The sequence below is a fragment of the Schistosoma haematobium genome, chromosome ZW (assembly GCF_000699445.3).
Source record: "Schistosoma haematobium chromosome ZW, whole genome shotgun sequence".
NCBI lineage: Eukaryota > Metazoa > Platyhelminthes > Trematoda > Strigeidida > Schistosomatidae > Schistosoma > Schistosoma haematobium.
The window spans coordinates 7,961,669-7,977,438 of NC_067195.1; the positions used below are offsets into that span (position 1 = coordinate 7,961,669).

General features: G+C 34.6%; 1 protein-coding gene across 1 annotated transcript in view; it reads right to left on the reverse strand.

Moving 5' to 3' along the window:
* The window catches only part of CBP53E_1 (Calbindin-32), a gene marked incomplete at its 3' end in the record, with an annotated part of 57,127 nt that overhangs the window by 35,975 nt on the left and 5,382 nt on the right, over positions 1–15,770 (reverse strand). Inside the window, exon 2 of the mRNA XM_012941097.3 lies at positions 3,752–3,837. Within this exon, the coding sequence (XP_012796551.2) occupies positions 3,752–3,837 (86 nt within the window). The remainder of the gene's footprint in view (positions 1–3,751; positions 3,838–15,770) is intronic.

Sequence of the window (15,770 nt, forward strand, 5' to 3'; positions counted from 1 at the left end):
GTTTATTATTACATATGACAAACTTGATTCTTCTACCACTCAAAGTTTAGTTTTAAGGGTAATTCTAATCGATGTTTGATTGATTTAGATTCGAAGAGTGCGACAGATAATCTTCATGTACTAGGATAAACTAGGAAAATCTAAGAAGTATGCTTAGTTCATGTCTAAATATTTCTACTAGTCCACACTTATCATTTCATGCAGTAACGAATATAGTACCTACAAATCATATAGAGAAGTAATTCTTACCAATATTATTAGAATGACAACTGTATTACACATAGAGCTGTTTAAATGCATTGTGCCTCAGTTCATACACATCAAGTAGTTTGAGGTACTTAAGTTTCACCCATTATAGTCTGGTTAGTGAACTGTGCTATGAAATTCATAACAGGTATACTGAGCAATTCACTTTTCACTGATATCTTTTTCTTCTTTAAAATTACTCTTTAATAAGTTCGTCAGTAACTATAATTCTGTAACAGATTCTCTTGATTGTGTAAAGATAGTCATGTTGTTGTTAACTGTCTACCACATATTGTATTTAATTAAAGTACGTTTATTATCTTTATAAGAATATCATTGTGTACAATTAAGTAATAACTTTAAACTACTAAAATGGATTATAAAGGTTAATTATGTTATGTATTTGGTGAGACTATAATTTATGGACAAACCAATCAGTTTGGGAGAACGGGTTTTGAATTTCGGCGCGAAATCCATTTATCTATTTGACTAGATAACGTTTTGGAGTTCTAGATGATGTCAATTTGTGATGAAAACCATAAATCTAATTCCTAACCTTAACCATCAACGGTAAACCATAATCCTTATTCTTTACACTGTTTTCTAACCCCTATTTAGCCCTAGTGAGTAGGGGGATGTTCTCAAGATCAGTTTAGCGTTGTTCAATGGTCGTCCATAAATTATAGTCTCACTAGTTATTTCGATATAATCACATCACTTAAGCTTTTTTATTTTAAACTGATTTCTTAACAAGAACATTACTATCCATACGAAAGTCATAAAAAACAATGAAACTGATAACTTAAAAAAGTACTTTGCAATTGTCTCATAATGTAAATTTCAGGTCCTCTCTCGAAGTTAATTTAATATAAATATTCATTGATTTAGTCAATCTTTCATGCTATCATATGGACTACAGATAAGAATTCCATTTTATGTCACACTAACCCATAAATTGACCACAGATTTCTATTCATTTTATTTCAAACATATACTTCTATAGGATCAGTGAAATATCACTGAGCCCTAGACGAATCATTTCACTATTGGGCCATTGAATATCGAACAGTTCATCGATCCCCGTCAAGGTCTAGCACAACCAACGCGCATCAGTTAATCTTACTCCATGAACTGGCCCATACGGTAGTGGTCACATTTTTGTTTGTAACTACTCAAACTAGTATATTTCTGCGATAACGTCCTTTGTGTTATACGATCATCAAAGCAGCAATAGTACCTTGATACGACGAAGAGGTAAACCGGTTTAGGTGCCGATTGCTAAGTGTAACTCCGAAGTAAGATGTTGGTTGCACCATTCCCGTTTCACTCGATAAGCCCCCCCCCTCAACCATTATTATTTTTTGATTTCTCACTAATTAGTCTCACACAATCGTTGAATAAAACGTTATCATTCAAGTTGAAAATGTACTTATTAAGTAGATCGAATTAAGTAGTAAATGAAAACTTAAATGTATTAACACCATTATCTACAGAACTACATCATAGTCTTCAACATAAGAGAAGGCAGAAATGATCACTATGTTGTTATTTGAATTTAGCTTTGTTTTTTTATTATTTATGAGTTTAATTTTCTAATGAATCTTTCTATCTCTAAGTTGGTAGTATAGAATTTTTGTCGAGATCATGAATATTTTTCTAGTTGAAATGACGAACTTGATTTAACTTTGTGATCATCAACCATTCTTATCAGTGGTACTTGTTTGACGCCGAACATAGCTGAACTTCATTGATTGCAGTTTCTCACGAAAAGAACTCATGAATTTTTGAAAAGGTGCTGAAAACATTGGAGTTTCACTAGGTCGAACTTAAGGTGGTCAATGAATGATATTAATACAATAAACCGAATAGACTGAATTTAGAAATGTGAATAACTCAATTCTAATAATTTGAAGGTAATATACTCATCATGTACCTGAAAGTTGTAGACCATTAAGGTAGAGAGATTTTACAATAGTACAAAATAGTTATCTTTGATTTTTTTAAAATTTATAAACAAAGTGGATGTATTTTCTAAGTGTTCTAGAAAGATTAAAAATCTTTTACATCATTGTTCCGCTTTATAATTGATCACTTATTTGCTAAGTTATCCACGACCTATATAACAAGTATCCATACTTATTAGATTTCCTAGGAATATAGATGATTTAAATAAATAATGAAATGAAAAGTCTGATAACATATAAACTTACTACAGTTTAATGTTCACATTATCAGTCAAAGAAGAACGTTTAGCGTATCAATGTTATACCTGTTGATTTCTAGTCATTCATTAGTGAGTTCACTGAGTAATGATAAATTATTACGTTTGGGAGTCTCTAAATGTTATAACCAATTCAAATGTTTCTATGAACCCAATTATATTACTCTGATTACTTAAGTAAGTAAGCTTACTAGAGATACTCACTATATTTTGGAACATTATTCTTCAGTATTAACTAAATGATAAATAATGACATCAAGGAACATTTTCTTTGTAAATTTAGTTGAAACCAGACATTGAATTCACGTAGAAATACTTTTCCAATCTATCCAAGAATATATGACTAATATTTAGTTTTCTTCGTATAATATACAGAGGGAGATGTATGATCCCGAATAAACGTAACATCTTTTTTCCATAAGACAGTTCTATATTCTCCTTGACTATATATTATCTATTCACTAAATAAAAATAACTCTTCATATTCTGATAATCGATAGCTTACTGACTTATAATTAGATTCGTTTTGTTAACGTCTAAATGCCCTGGTACGACCGAGGGTGAGGACAGTTATCTACCCCTCTCCAAATGCTCTCACATGGTAACGCGTATACAGCCAGTACCAGGGAATTCCTACCCACTGCCTTCTCACGGTATTAATGTTGTTTACGAAATTTAGAGGATGAAAAGCGAATGTCCGGTGGTTTAACCTGTGGCGCAAATGGGCTCCAATATTCTGAAGGAACAACTGGCGTACGAATCAATCGTTGGTCACCGGCTACCATGGGAATGCATTTCTCTACGATTCTCCACTGCCTTATGGATCAGACCTTTAAGTCAAAGGCTCTGGATGTGGTTCCTCAAGAAAAACATCCGTTTCGGTTTGGGCGGCCGGGCAGCATCACAGTCCACATAAATCAAATGACTTGTGTGACGCATATGTATTCATTGCCTCTTTGTACCAATATTTATGTATTAAAATAAAATAAATTAATTAATTGATAACAATTTCAATAGTTGAAATCATGGATCAATTAAAGCTAGACCACCATAGAAAACCTGGAAGCAATTGACGGCCGTTCCGTCTTATTGTGGGACTCCTCAGCAGTGTACATAACACTAAATACAATATATAGACTGTTAACTAATGCCTAGCTACAGAAAGAAACAAATTATTTATATAGAAAACGTGTGATTTACTTTCATCAGTTAAATTAGACCAATCCTAAACACTTTAATATAAATCATGAATCTATATTAATTAAAGAAATACTTCACACTTACCTCATTTCCTAATTCTTCAGAAAATACACTATAGATGAATTCACGTAGAAAATTGTCCAATTCTGAACCTTCAATATAACCATTGCCTATTGAATTTTAAATAGAAAAATACAAGAAAATTGTAATGAATTAACTTTTTTTAAAATTTAACTTAATCACTTCAATTAATGCAGCTTATAAAATTCGTAAAAATCTACATTGATTTCTTCGAAATCAATAACAGTAAAAGCACTTGCCATTTTTGAGATGAATCCAGAGCTATGCATACAAAAGAAGTACATTTTATTCTGGGTTCAAGTCACACAGTGAACATCAACTCTGAGATGCAGGCACATCCAACTGATGAGTCCCAAATAAGACGAAACACGCGTCATTGATTTCACTGTTAGCCACTATCCATCTCTACTTATAAAAATCTATTCAACTAATATTTTTGTAATCAATTGACATTATAAAGTAACATCTGTTCAATGATTCACAGGTTATATTACTTACTAAATGCAAGTGAGTTATCTTTTACGTTCATTTATGTTGCTAGGAAGAATAAATAGCATATTTTCATTTATTAAAATATTCAAAACATTATTTTCTCTTGCGTTTAGTACATCTTTATTAAACACAAATAGTCACATTAACATGTTCATTTGTTCTATGTTTAACAAACTCAAAACGAATTAACTCATATAAATGGATTTGGGTATTTGTTCTCTGAGGAAGTAGCTTACACTAAGTCACGAAACGTCAGAAAATCTAATTTTTTTTCTACTCATTGAAATATTACACATATATTGATATATTTATAACTCATATCAAGTTAAAATTTAGCTAAACAAAACAGTTCATAGAAATATAAGTGTTTGTGATGAGTATTTAGGACACCGTTTTACAATGAACAATAGTTAATAACGAATTGATTTTCAAACGTTTACTTCTATTCAAAATTATAGTTTACAACGATTTTATAAGCATCGATGCTAAATTTGTACTTGATTGTTTCAAATAAATTAAGCATTGGGTTGAAAGTTCTAGTAAGAAGCCGTGACTGGTAGAGCTAATTCATGTCAGGTAGAGACAGATATCTATCGCAGTTAATGGATGATGGTTGTGTAATCTCGTGGATTGGTTGAAGTTAGACATTAACACCGCTGGATACTGGTTCAATGGTCTAAAGGTTAGGTGTTTGCGTGTGAGATCAAAGGTCTTTGATTCGAGTCCCTTCAGCGGGATCGTGGATGCTCACGGATGTAGAGTCTCATATTAGGACGAAACGGTCGTCCAGTGTTTCTAGGTTTTCGGTGGTGGTTTAACATTGATGCATTCATGATGTCAATCAAAGGCTTAACAATCTCCACAACCCCATACTGTTAAATATATATCTTTTGTTATATCCTAATGAGTTGAAAAATTGTATTGTATCAAACGTTTCGTGACTTAATGTTATCCAGAAAGGTTTTTTTCAATTATATTAAAAGTGGTGAGTAGCCTAAGCGTTTCATATAATGCTTAATTCCTGTGGCCTCAATAGGAAAGAAGGACTGACTAATCATCCAACCTGGATTATTTATCCATACAACGACATTTGACTTTATTTATTTTCCACACAATCTGCATACACACCCAATTTCAACCTCATTACTTCATATCACAAATGCACAGTTTAATACAATTGTGGTGTGTGCTACTTATATCGACAGATATAAGTAGTATATAACACTAGTCAGGAATAGAATGTCTAGCAGCAAAAGGTTAAAAATTTCAAAGAAAATAAAACGAGAACAGTGAATGATTGCTGTGGAAATGAAGGAACAGTCAAGTTTGAGACATTTGATTGATATTTTGCAAATGATGCATTTATTGTATGATTCTCAGATTTTACTAAAAGATTCTGTAATTTTGTGCTCAAATACATTCCATTGTCTCCGCTTGTGTGCCCAATCGTTACACAGTAACATGTCATACAAATTCTTCTTGATCAAGAATAACTTATTACTGGCATATTCAGATTCAATTATAATTTTGATTTCAGCTGTTTGTTTATTCCGAAGAAGTGGCTTATATTTAGTCTCGAAACCACGAGAAAAATAAAGGAAAGATACAATTTTTACTACTCATTAGGATTACACATACATACACATACACACAAAAAAAAATATATTTATTATTAATTTACTATGATGTTTCCTCTTCCCCCTCCCTTTCATTCAATGTAACATTTTAAACAACAACAACAATCACAACAACAAAAAATAATAGAATAATCTAAGCTAAACTCTTTTCATATTAAGCCAATTTAATTCACTTGATCATTTCGAAACTCAAATTCAATTTATTCATCATTGATAATATTTGTTTGATTGCACTAAATTACATCACTCATCCTTCTTCTTCTTCTTTTTCTTCTTTTTTTTCTTTTTTTTTTCACAACTAGTTCATAAGTTCACTACATAATATTCTATTTGTTTACAATTTTTCATCAATATAAACAATGATTTTATCCATTTTCTAAACATCTGCTTTTACTTGTTTTTTTTCTCGTTGCTCTATTTATTTATTTATCTTACTTTCGTTTCCAATCTTAAGGTTAATAGGACAGAATAATAATAATAATAGAATACTTAAAAGTGTAAGTATTCATATTGTTCGAAATTGTAATAGAGCAGTTTTCCAAGTACTTAGAAAATATCAGTATAAGTTTGTCGAGATGAGTAAGTTTTTGATTGATATCATGAATGGATCAATGGTAATCCATCATTGAAAACCTGGAAACACTGGATGGTCGTTTCGTTCTTGTGTGGAATTCGTGAGTGGTGAGCATCCACAATCCTGCACAAAGGACTTGAACTTAGAACCTTTTGTGTCACACGCGAACACTTAGCCTCTAGTCCAGTGAGTCGGTTTTAATGTCTAATTTCAATCAATCAATGAAATTGTACGACCATCTTCCGTTGTTTTCAGTGAGTAACTACCTAACAACAGACACCGTTGGATGCTAGGTCAATGGTCTACAGGTTAAGCGTTAGTGTACAAGACCAGGGGTCTTAAATTCGACTGCCTTTTCTGAGATTATGGATATCCATTGCTCATGAGTCCATTTCTTCCACATTTTCAATGTTGATCTAACGTTGACCTATTCATGATGTCAATCTAAACTTAGAAAATATTCTCTATATGTGTATAAACATACGCATAATTTATCGGATTATCACAATAACATGTTACGTACTTATACAAGGGAGTAGTATTATAAATGAAAATACAGTTATTTGTTGAGTTAATTAGGCATATATATATGGGTTATAGTATTTAAATAGGAAAATGTAATTTTATACAAATTTATTATTATTATTATTATTATTGATATCAATGTGTGATCATTGAACATTATTTATTTTATTACTTTGATTCAATTATTCACTAGTTCATTATAATACATACCTACCTCATTATGTGTTCTAATAATCACAAGTTAACCTGTCTTTATAATGCACTAAATCAAATATGATATCACATATAGAACTGGTAACATGATCACCAGTACTTATTCTAATTAAATATAGATATTATCCATGTAAAATGTTGCTAGTTGGAAATACTGAAGTAGATTAGTTTCATGCACAAAACTATATTAATTTACTGTAATAAAAGTAATTAAAATCATATGGGGTTTTTATGGATATTATAGTAATTTTAGTAGTTAAGATTATGAGTCAACTGAAGCTAAACCACCATGGAAAACCTGAAAGTACTGGACTCCCCAGAAGTGTAAATCCACGGTTCCATCTCGCGTGATCCGAACCCAGAACCTATGCTCACTAGTGACTAGCTTCAAGAAGTATTTCCAAGAATTCTATTGAGAAACAGTGACCAGGTCTGTTGTGAAATAATAACTCAGTGAAGATAAAAGTAATTATTAACACAATTCTAATTTGATCACTCATCTTCTATGATTATAAATATTATTCATGTATTCAGGTTTATTTTTCTTTGGAAAATGAACACAAATAAAGATTTTCATCTACTAACAAATGATTGATCACTGGGTGATGATCAATGTCACATGTGTTAGGTCCTTTTTTTAGTGTAGATCAAATCCTATCGACTACGATTCAATCAAAGTCATATACGTTGATTCTATTTAGTTATGTTCTTGTCAGTTGTTCATAAGCTGTAATACTTAGATAAATGTATTTGGTTGAATTTTGATATAATCACAATAAAGAAGTCCATGGATTTATGGCACTGAATAAATCTTTCTGTTTAAAATAAATGACTTCCTCTCACTTATGTATGTATAAAAAGCACATGGTTAAATCAATATTTCTTTTCAGCTAGCTATTGAATTTATGGTGTCACCATGTTTATAAGTATATGGTTCTTGTACGCTTTATGTATGATAAACTTCGGATATCTAAGTTGTTTATCATTAATGTCAAATGCCAATCATTATATGTTTTGTGGGGTAACAGTGACTTGATTGAGGTGTGAGCTACTTCTATCCACATAAGTAGTATATAACGATGGTCAGACATAGAAACTATTTCCATGGAAGATCGAGAGGGAAAGAACGAGAGCGAAGAGCAATCGATATGAAAATGCATGAACAATCAAATCTGAGACGATTAACTGATATTTGTAAACGGAACAGTCAAGTTTGAGACAACTGATTGATATTTTGCAAATCATCTATTTACTGTAGGGTTCTCGGATTTTAGTGAAATGCTCTGTAATTTTGTGTGGTAATACATTCTGTTGTCCACACTCGTGTTCTTGTTCACTACAGAAAAATCCTAAAATCTGTAATGTTTACCATGTGATTTCTTTGTTTCTACCCAAACAGTTTTATTCACAAAAAATTACTTCTGGTTAGCTTATTCGTTGATTAATAAACTAATTTATCTCACAACTGACCTGACTGAACTCCACTGGTCACTGCTTCTTACTAGAATTCACGGATATACATCTTGAAGCCAGTCACTGGTGAGTATATGTTGATTAGTATCTGGGAAGCAGTGACCAGTGAAGTTCAACCGGGTCAGTTGTGAGATAGTAACTTCGCCTGGAGTCCCTTCATGGGCTGCTGCCGGTCCCAAGCCCAGATAAAGGAGGAGGGTTGGGCATGGGGTTAGCGTCCCCACTCCCGTAGAAAACTAACTCGCTAAAAAATCGCTAACCAGAAAAAATTTTTCAAACCTTTTAAACTCTGCTCTGGGAATCAGAAGGTCTTCATTTAGAAGAACTATGACGCTTCATGATGAAAGCCGAATTCCTTCGGAAGTTACGAGGCCGATTCCCCTTCTGACAACCAGAGCAACCATTTATTTAGGTACATGGAATGTTCGTACAATGTGCGACACCGGGAGAGCCTTCCAAATTGCTGTAGAAATGAAAAGATACAACCTAGAGGTACTTGGGATCAGTGAAACACATTGGACGCAAGTTGGACAACAACGACTAACTACAGGAGAGTTCCTGTTATACTCCGGCCATGATGAAGAAAATGCCCCACATACACAAGGAGTTGCATTGATGCTGTCCAAACAAGCACAAAATGCACTTATAGGATGGGAATCTCATGGACCAAGGATCATCAAAGCCTCCTTCAAAACAAAGAAAGAGGGCATTTCAATGAACATCATCCAATGCTATGCGCCTACCAACGACTACAATGAAGACGCTAAAGATCAATTCTACAATAGGCTTCAGTCAATCATAGAGAAGTGCCCAACAAAGGACCTGACCATTCTGATGGGAGATTCCAACGCCAAGGTTGGAACGGACAACACTGGATATGAAGACATCATGGGATGACACGGACTGGGAGAAAGAAACGAAAATGGTGAGAGATTTGCAAATCTATGTGCCTTCAATAAGCTGGTCATAGGCGGCACCATATTCCCACATAAACGCATACACAAAACCACATGGACTTCACCGGATCACACCACACAAAACCAAATCGACCATATCTGCATCAACAAAAAGTTCAAAAGGACTACAGAAGATGTGGGAACCAAGAGAGGAGCTGACATAGCATCAGACCATCACTTACTGGTCGCCAAGATGAAATTGAAACTCAAGAAGCACTGGACAATGGGGCAGACAATATCACAAAAGTTCAATACGGCCTTTCTTCAGGATACTAACAAACTCAATAAATTCAAGATAGTCCTCAGCAACAAGTTCCAGGCCTTTCATGATCTACTCAATGGAGAAGGAACTACTGTGGAGAGCAACTGGAAGGGGATCAAAGAGGCAATCACTTCAACATGTCATGAGGTCCTGGGCCACAAGAAGCAACATCACAAGGAATGGATCACTGTTGATACACTGGATAAGATTCAAGAAAGGAGGAACAAGAAGGCAGCAATCAATGCCAGTCGAACAAGAGCAGAAAAAGCCAAGGCACAAGCTGAATACACAGAAGTAAACAAACAAGTGAAGAGGAGCATCAGAACCGACAAACGTAAATATGTGGAAGATTTAGCAACGACGGCGGAAAGGGCTGCAAGAGAAGGAAACATGAGACAACTGTATGACATAACAAAGAAACTCTCTGGAAATCTCCGCAAACCAGAACGACCAGTGAAAAGTAAGGAAGGTGAGGTAATCACCAATATTGAAGAGCAACAAAACAGGTGGGTAGAACACTTCAAAGAACTCTTGAATCGACCAGCCCCACTGAACCCACCCAACATCGAAGCAGCACCCACGGACCTCCCAATCGATGTTGGCCCACCAACAATTGAAGAGATAAGCATGATCATCAGACAAATCAAGAGTGGCAAATCAGCAGGACCGGACAACATTCCAGCAGAGGCACTAAAAGCAGACATAGCGGCAACTGCAAGGATACTCCACATTCTCTTCAATAAGATTTGGGATGAGGAACAAGTACGAAAAGACTGGAAAGAAGGACTTCTGACCAAATACCGAAGAAAGGCGATTTCAGCAAGTGTGATAACTACAGGGGCATAACTCTTCTCTCAATACCGGGAAAAGTCTTCAACAGGGTATTGTTAAACAGGATGAAGGACTGCGTAGACGCCCAACTTCGAGACCAACAAGCAGGATTCCGTAAGGATAGATCGTGTACAGACCAAATCGCAACAGTCAATTGAATGGAATTCATCACTCTACATCAACTTCATTGACTACGAAAAAGCATTTGATAGCGTGGGCAGAACAACACTATGGAAACTTGTTCGACACTACGGCGTGCCTCAGAAGATAGTCAATATCATACAGAGTTCATATGATGGATTACACTGCAAAATCGTGCATGGAGGACAGTTGACAAAGTCGTTCGAAGTGAAGACCGGTGTTAGACAAGGTTGCTTACTCTCACCCTTTCTCTTTCTCCTGGATCATGAAGACGTCAACGTCTGAAGGGAAGCACGGGATACAATGGACATCTAGGATGCAGTTGGACGATCTAGACTTCGCAGATGATCTGGCCCTTCTATCCCTAACGCAACAACAAATACAGGAGAAGACGACCAGTGTAGCAGCAGTCTCAGCAGCAGTAGGTCTCAACATACACAAAGGGAAAAGCAAGATTCTCCCATACAACACAGAATGCACCAATCCAATCACAATTGACGGAGACGATTTGGAAGATGAACAGGGTGGATCTGATGCAGATGTGAAGGTGCGGATCGGTTAAGCAAGAGCAGCATATTTACAACTGAAGAACATCAGGAACTCAAAGCAACTGTCAACCAACATCAAGGTCAGGATTTTCAATACAAATATCAAGACAGATCTATTGTATGGGGCAGAAACCTGAAGAACTACGAAAGCCATCATCCAGAAAATACAGGTGTTTATTAACAGTTGTCTACGCAAAATACTTCAGATCCGTTGGCCAGACACTATTAGCAATAATCTACTATGGGAGAGAACAAACCAGATCCCTGCGGAGGAAGAAATTAGGAAGAAGCGCTGGAAGTGGATAGGACACACATTGAGGAAAGCACCCAACTGCGTCACAAAACAAGCCCTCACATGGAATCCTCAAGGTCAAAGGAGGAGAGGAAGACCAAAGAACACATTACGCCGGGAAATGGAGATAGACATGAGAAAAATGAACAAGAATTGGATGGAACTAGAAAAGAAGGTAGAGGACAGAGTGGGTTGGAGAATGCTAGTTGGCGGCCTATGCTCCATTAGGAGTAACAGGCGTAAGTAAGTAAGTAAGTAAGTTGCGAGATAGTAACTCACTGGTGACAATGGTGGATGTGCGTGTTTTTTTCGGACGTAGAACCAGGTTATCCCATCATCGTTTTTCTGCCCATTATACATCATTGTTGAACAAAGGAGAAAGTTAGACCATAAAAAGCTTTATTTTTGTGTACATAATCGAGATGGGTCATCATTAAGATGTAACATTCGTCAAATTTCTTACGACTTACTATATTTTTCCAAATATTGTCTCCTACTCATAATAGAATTGTGGTATGTGCTACTTGTATTGACTCGTATAGGTACTTTGTAACATCAATCGAAAGTGGAATGCATGGAGGCCGAAGGTTGAGAAGATCGAATAGAAGAGAACGGAAACGAAAACTGAATGATATGGAGATGAATGAACAACAAAGTCTGAGACAGTTGATGGTTATTTTGTAAATGAATTATTGAACGTATGGTATTTACATTTTATCAAATTTAAAAAAAAATTACTAGTCCAAGTTTGAGTTAAAGTTTTCTTTTCTGTTATGTCTAGAAATATGATTTTTAATATACCGCGTATAACTTGAGCAACTCGAACGCTAGAACCAAAAAGGTTGCAAAGAAGAATACAAACGACAAGAGAAGGGAATTCTATTCCAAACAGTGTCAATTATGGTGCAAAACTGTCAGGTATTTATGGATTTTTTTAAAAACAAAATCATCATTATATTCCTTCATTCCGCACACAGATGGTTTTTAGCATTTATGCAATAAGGAAGCTACACGTAGAGATTCTGGAATATTATTCCGAAAGATGATTGGATGGAATATCTTCGGCTTTTTCTGAGCTTCTTAGAGTGTCCTCGAGTTCACCCGTGAGCCGTCCTCACATTTCACAATCTTTATCTTTATACAGTCATTTCGAGTAAATAACTAATTTCTAAACTTTGGACTTGATTTCTTGCTTTGTGAACTATCAACCTAAAATTACAGGAACAAATTTTTATATTATCCTTACTCAGTCGATCTAGCTAATCATCTCATTAACTTGTTCTTTCTTAATTTTCGGCAACATTATTATTATTATTATTGTTTTAATCGAGTGATAGCCGCTTCATTTGTGCTAATTTTCATTGCCAAATACTATTGTCAAGTCGTTTCAGTGTGTCGTCAAAGTAAAATCAGGTAGATCAAACTTACAGAGTTTCTTCATGAAATACGAAAACCACGCATTACATACTTCATTTACACATTTTCCATCAGTTGTCTCTTAAGAAGTTCATCGATCCTTCATTCCTATTGTTTTTATAATTGCTCACTGTTTACATTCCTGTTCTCTTCAAGTTGGCCTTTCCAATCTTCTGTTGTCAGACATTTCACTTCCGACTGGTGTTACATACTACTTATATCTCTCAACATAAGTAGCATACATCACAAATGGACTAATTATTAATAAATAGTACTTTGATAAATTTGTAATTTCAATATCAAAGTATCAAAATGTTAGCTTTCAATGATGTACACGCTTGGAATGAATAATTTTAAACAATGTCAAGTTCGAGAATGCTGTTGAGCGGCCTGTGCTACTCCACGAGAGGTAACAGGCGTAAGTAAGTAAGACTGTATGTATGTATGTCAAGTTTATTTCTTCTTCTTCTTCTTCTTCTTCTTCCTTTTGCTATTTTTTTCAATATTGTTTAGTTATACCACAACTTAAGTTGTACATCTGTATAACTAAAAAAACGTTCCTCATTTTCGAATCTAATCAAAAGTAATGAATTCAAATTCAATTATCTAACAATGATTTTATTATTCGAAAATGGTTTGATTAGACATTGAACAATAAAAGTACTTGTGAATTCACTTGGTATTGTATACTTGAATCTTTCCATTGATGTTTAGAAATGCAATTGATCAGTCTCTGATTGGTATATGTGCATACTGTGTGTAATGCCTCAATATTGCCTTAATTTACAAGCATTATATACATAGATGGATAGTGGTTAGCAGTAGAACCTAGTTTGATTCGCGTTTCGTCCTATTTGGAATTCGTCAGCTTTATAAGCAAAGACGGATAGTGGCTTGCAACGGAATGCAGGACGCGCGTTTCGTGCTATTTGGAACTGGTTAGCCAGATATACCTGCATCTCAGAGTTGGCCTTCACTCCGGAACTCGAACCTAGTACTGTTTACTTCAAACATCATCACGTTATCCACTTAACTATTAAGTTCTGATAACTATTTGCTTATGCAATCGAGTAAAGTTTAAATATCGAAGCAATCCGCACAGGATACATATATACCAACAAGATAGATTGATCAATTACAGTCAATAACAACAATGGTAAATTACAATCATGCAATACCATGTACAATTTATACACAAGTATTATGATAATGAATCTAGAAAGTGAAAGTATACTTTACAATGATTATTCCTTTTTTTCTATATTCCACATTAAAAGAAATTGTTCAATTGTGAATAATATTAGTTTATTCGTTTCTTTGAAATAACTTCCTTTAACTTAACACACAATATTCACATGTTACATAATCGGTCTATTTTTAACATTCTTCATCTAACTATAATTTCTATTCTTTATTAGGGATAATCTAGATGTTTTTTTCTACTATTATTACCTTATTAACCTTTATTTCATTAGTTCCTTTACGAAATACACGTGCGATAGATATTTAGATAACGTATCAGTTGTCGGTATCTACTATCTATACTGGAGTTAGTCTGTAATGTTTCTTTTCCTATCTATGTTACTTTTGATGAGCATTTCATATGAATTGCCTTCTTTTACAGGATTGTTTGTTGTATTAAAAAAAAAGAAACTGTTACACAGAAAGTTATACAGTAATTTATTGTGATTACATGGATGTGTAATTGTGAAATTGTGTGTGTGTGCGCGCGCGCGTTTACCTTGATTTCATTTTAACAATAAGATATCTGAGTATGTGGTATTATGTTAATAATTTGATAGTTACACGAATTTAAAATATTGTTGTATCCAAACTACTATTTCAGAATATCCTGTATAATGTTACCATAAACTTCTAAGTAGATAACGCGGTAGCGTTTGAAGCGAACAGTATCGAGTTCGAGTCCAAGAGTGAATATCAATTCTTAGATGTAGGTATATTCAGCTGACGAATCCTAAATAGAACGGAACATACGTTCTGCATTCCACTGCCAATCACTATCCGTCTTTGCTTAAAATGTTTGTGAATTAAGGCTATATTCAGGTAATCTTCATGAGATGCACATATGCCAATAAAAGACTGATCAATTTCAGTCCTAAACATCAATGAGAAGATTTAAACAGACAATACCGAGTAACTTAAACTTCTTGATAGTTCAATACTGTATACGTTTGCAAAAGAAATAACAGTTGATCGTTACGTTCTACTGATTAGAAGGAACTGAGTAAATTTAACATGTATTAGAAATTATACAATCTGTAAAACATACAGTTTCGTAAGATCTAATTAATTTTAAGATTATATCGAAAACAGTAACTCAGTTAAAGAGAAATAAATGGGAGTTAATATCTCACAACAGACCCGGTTGAACTCTACTGGTCACTGGTTCTCACTAGAACTCCTGGATATACCTCTTAAAGTTAGTCCCTAGTGAGCATACGTTGATTCGTATCAGAAGGGGTTTTGTGAAAATTGTAGTCGCTCAATTTCGTGGATTTCATGAATGAGTTGAAATTAGACATTAACACCGTTGGATGCTGGCCGGCTCACTGCTCTAGTGGTTAAGCGCTCGCGCTCGAGACTGATAGATCCTGGGTTCGAATCTCGCAAGGAGGGATCGTGGATGCGCACTGCTGAGGAG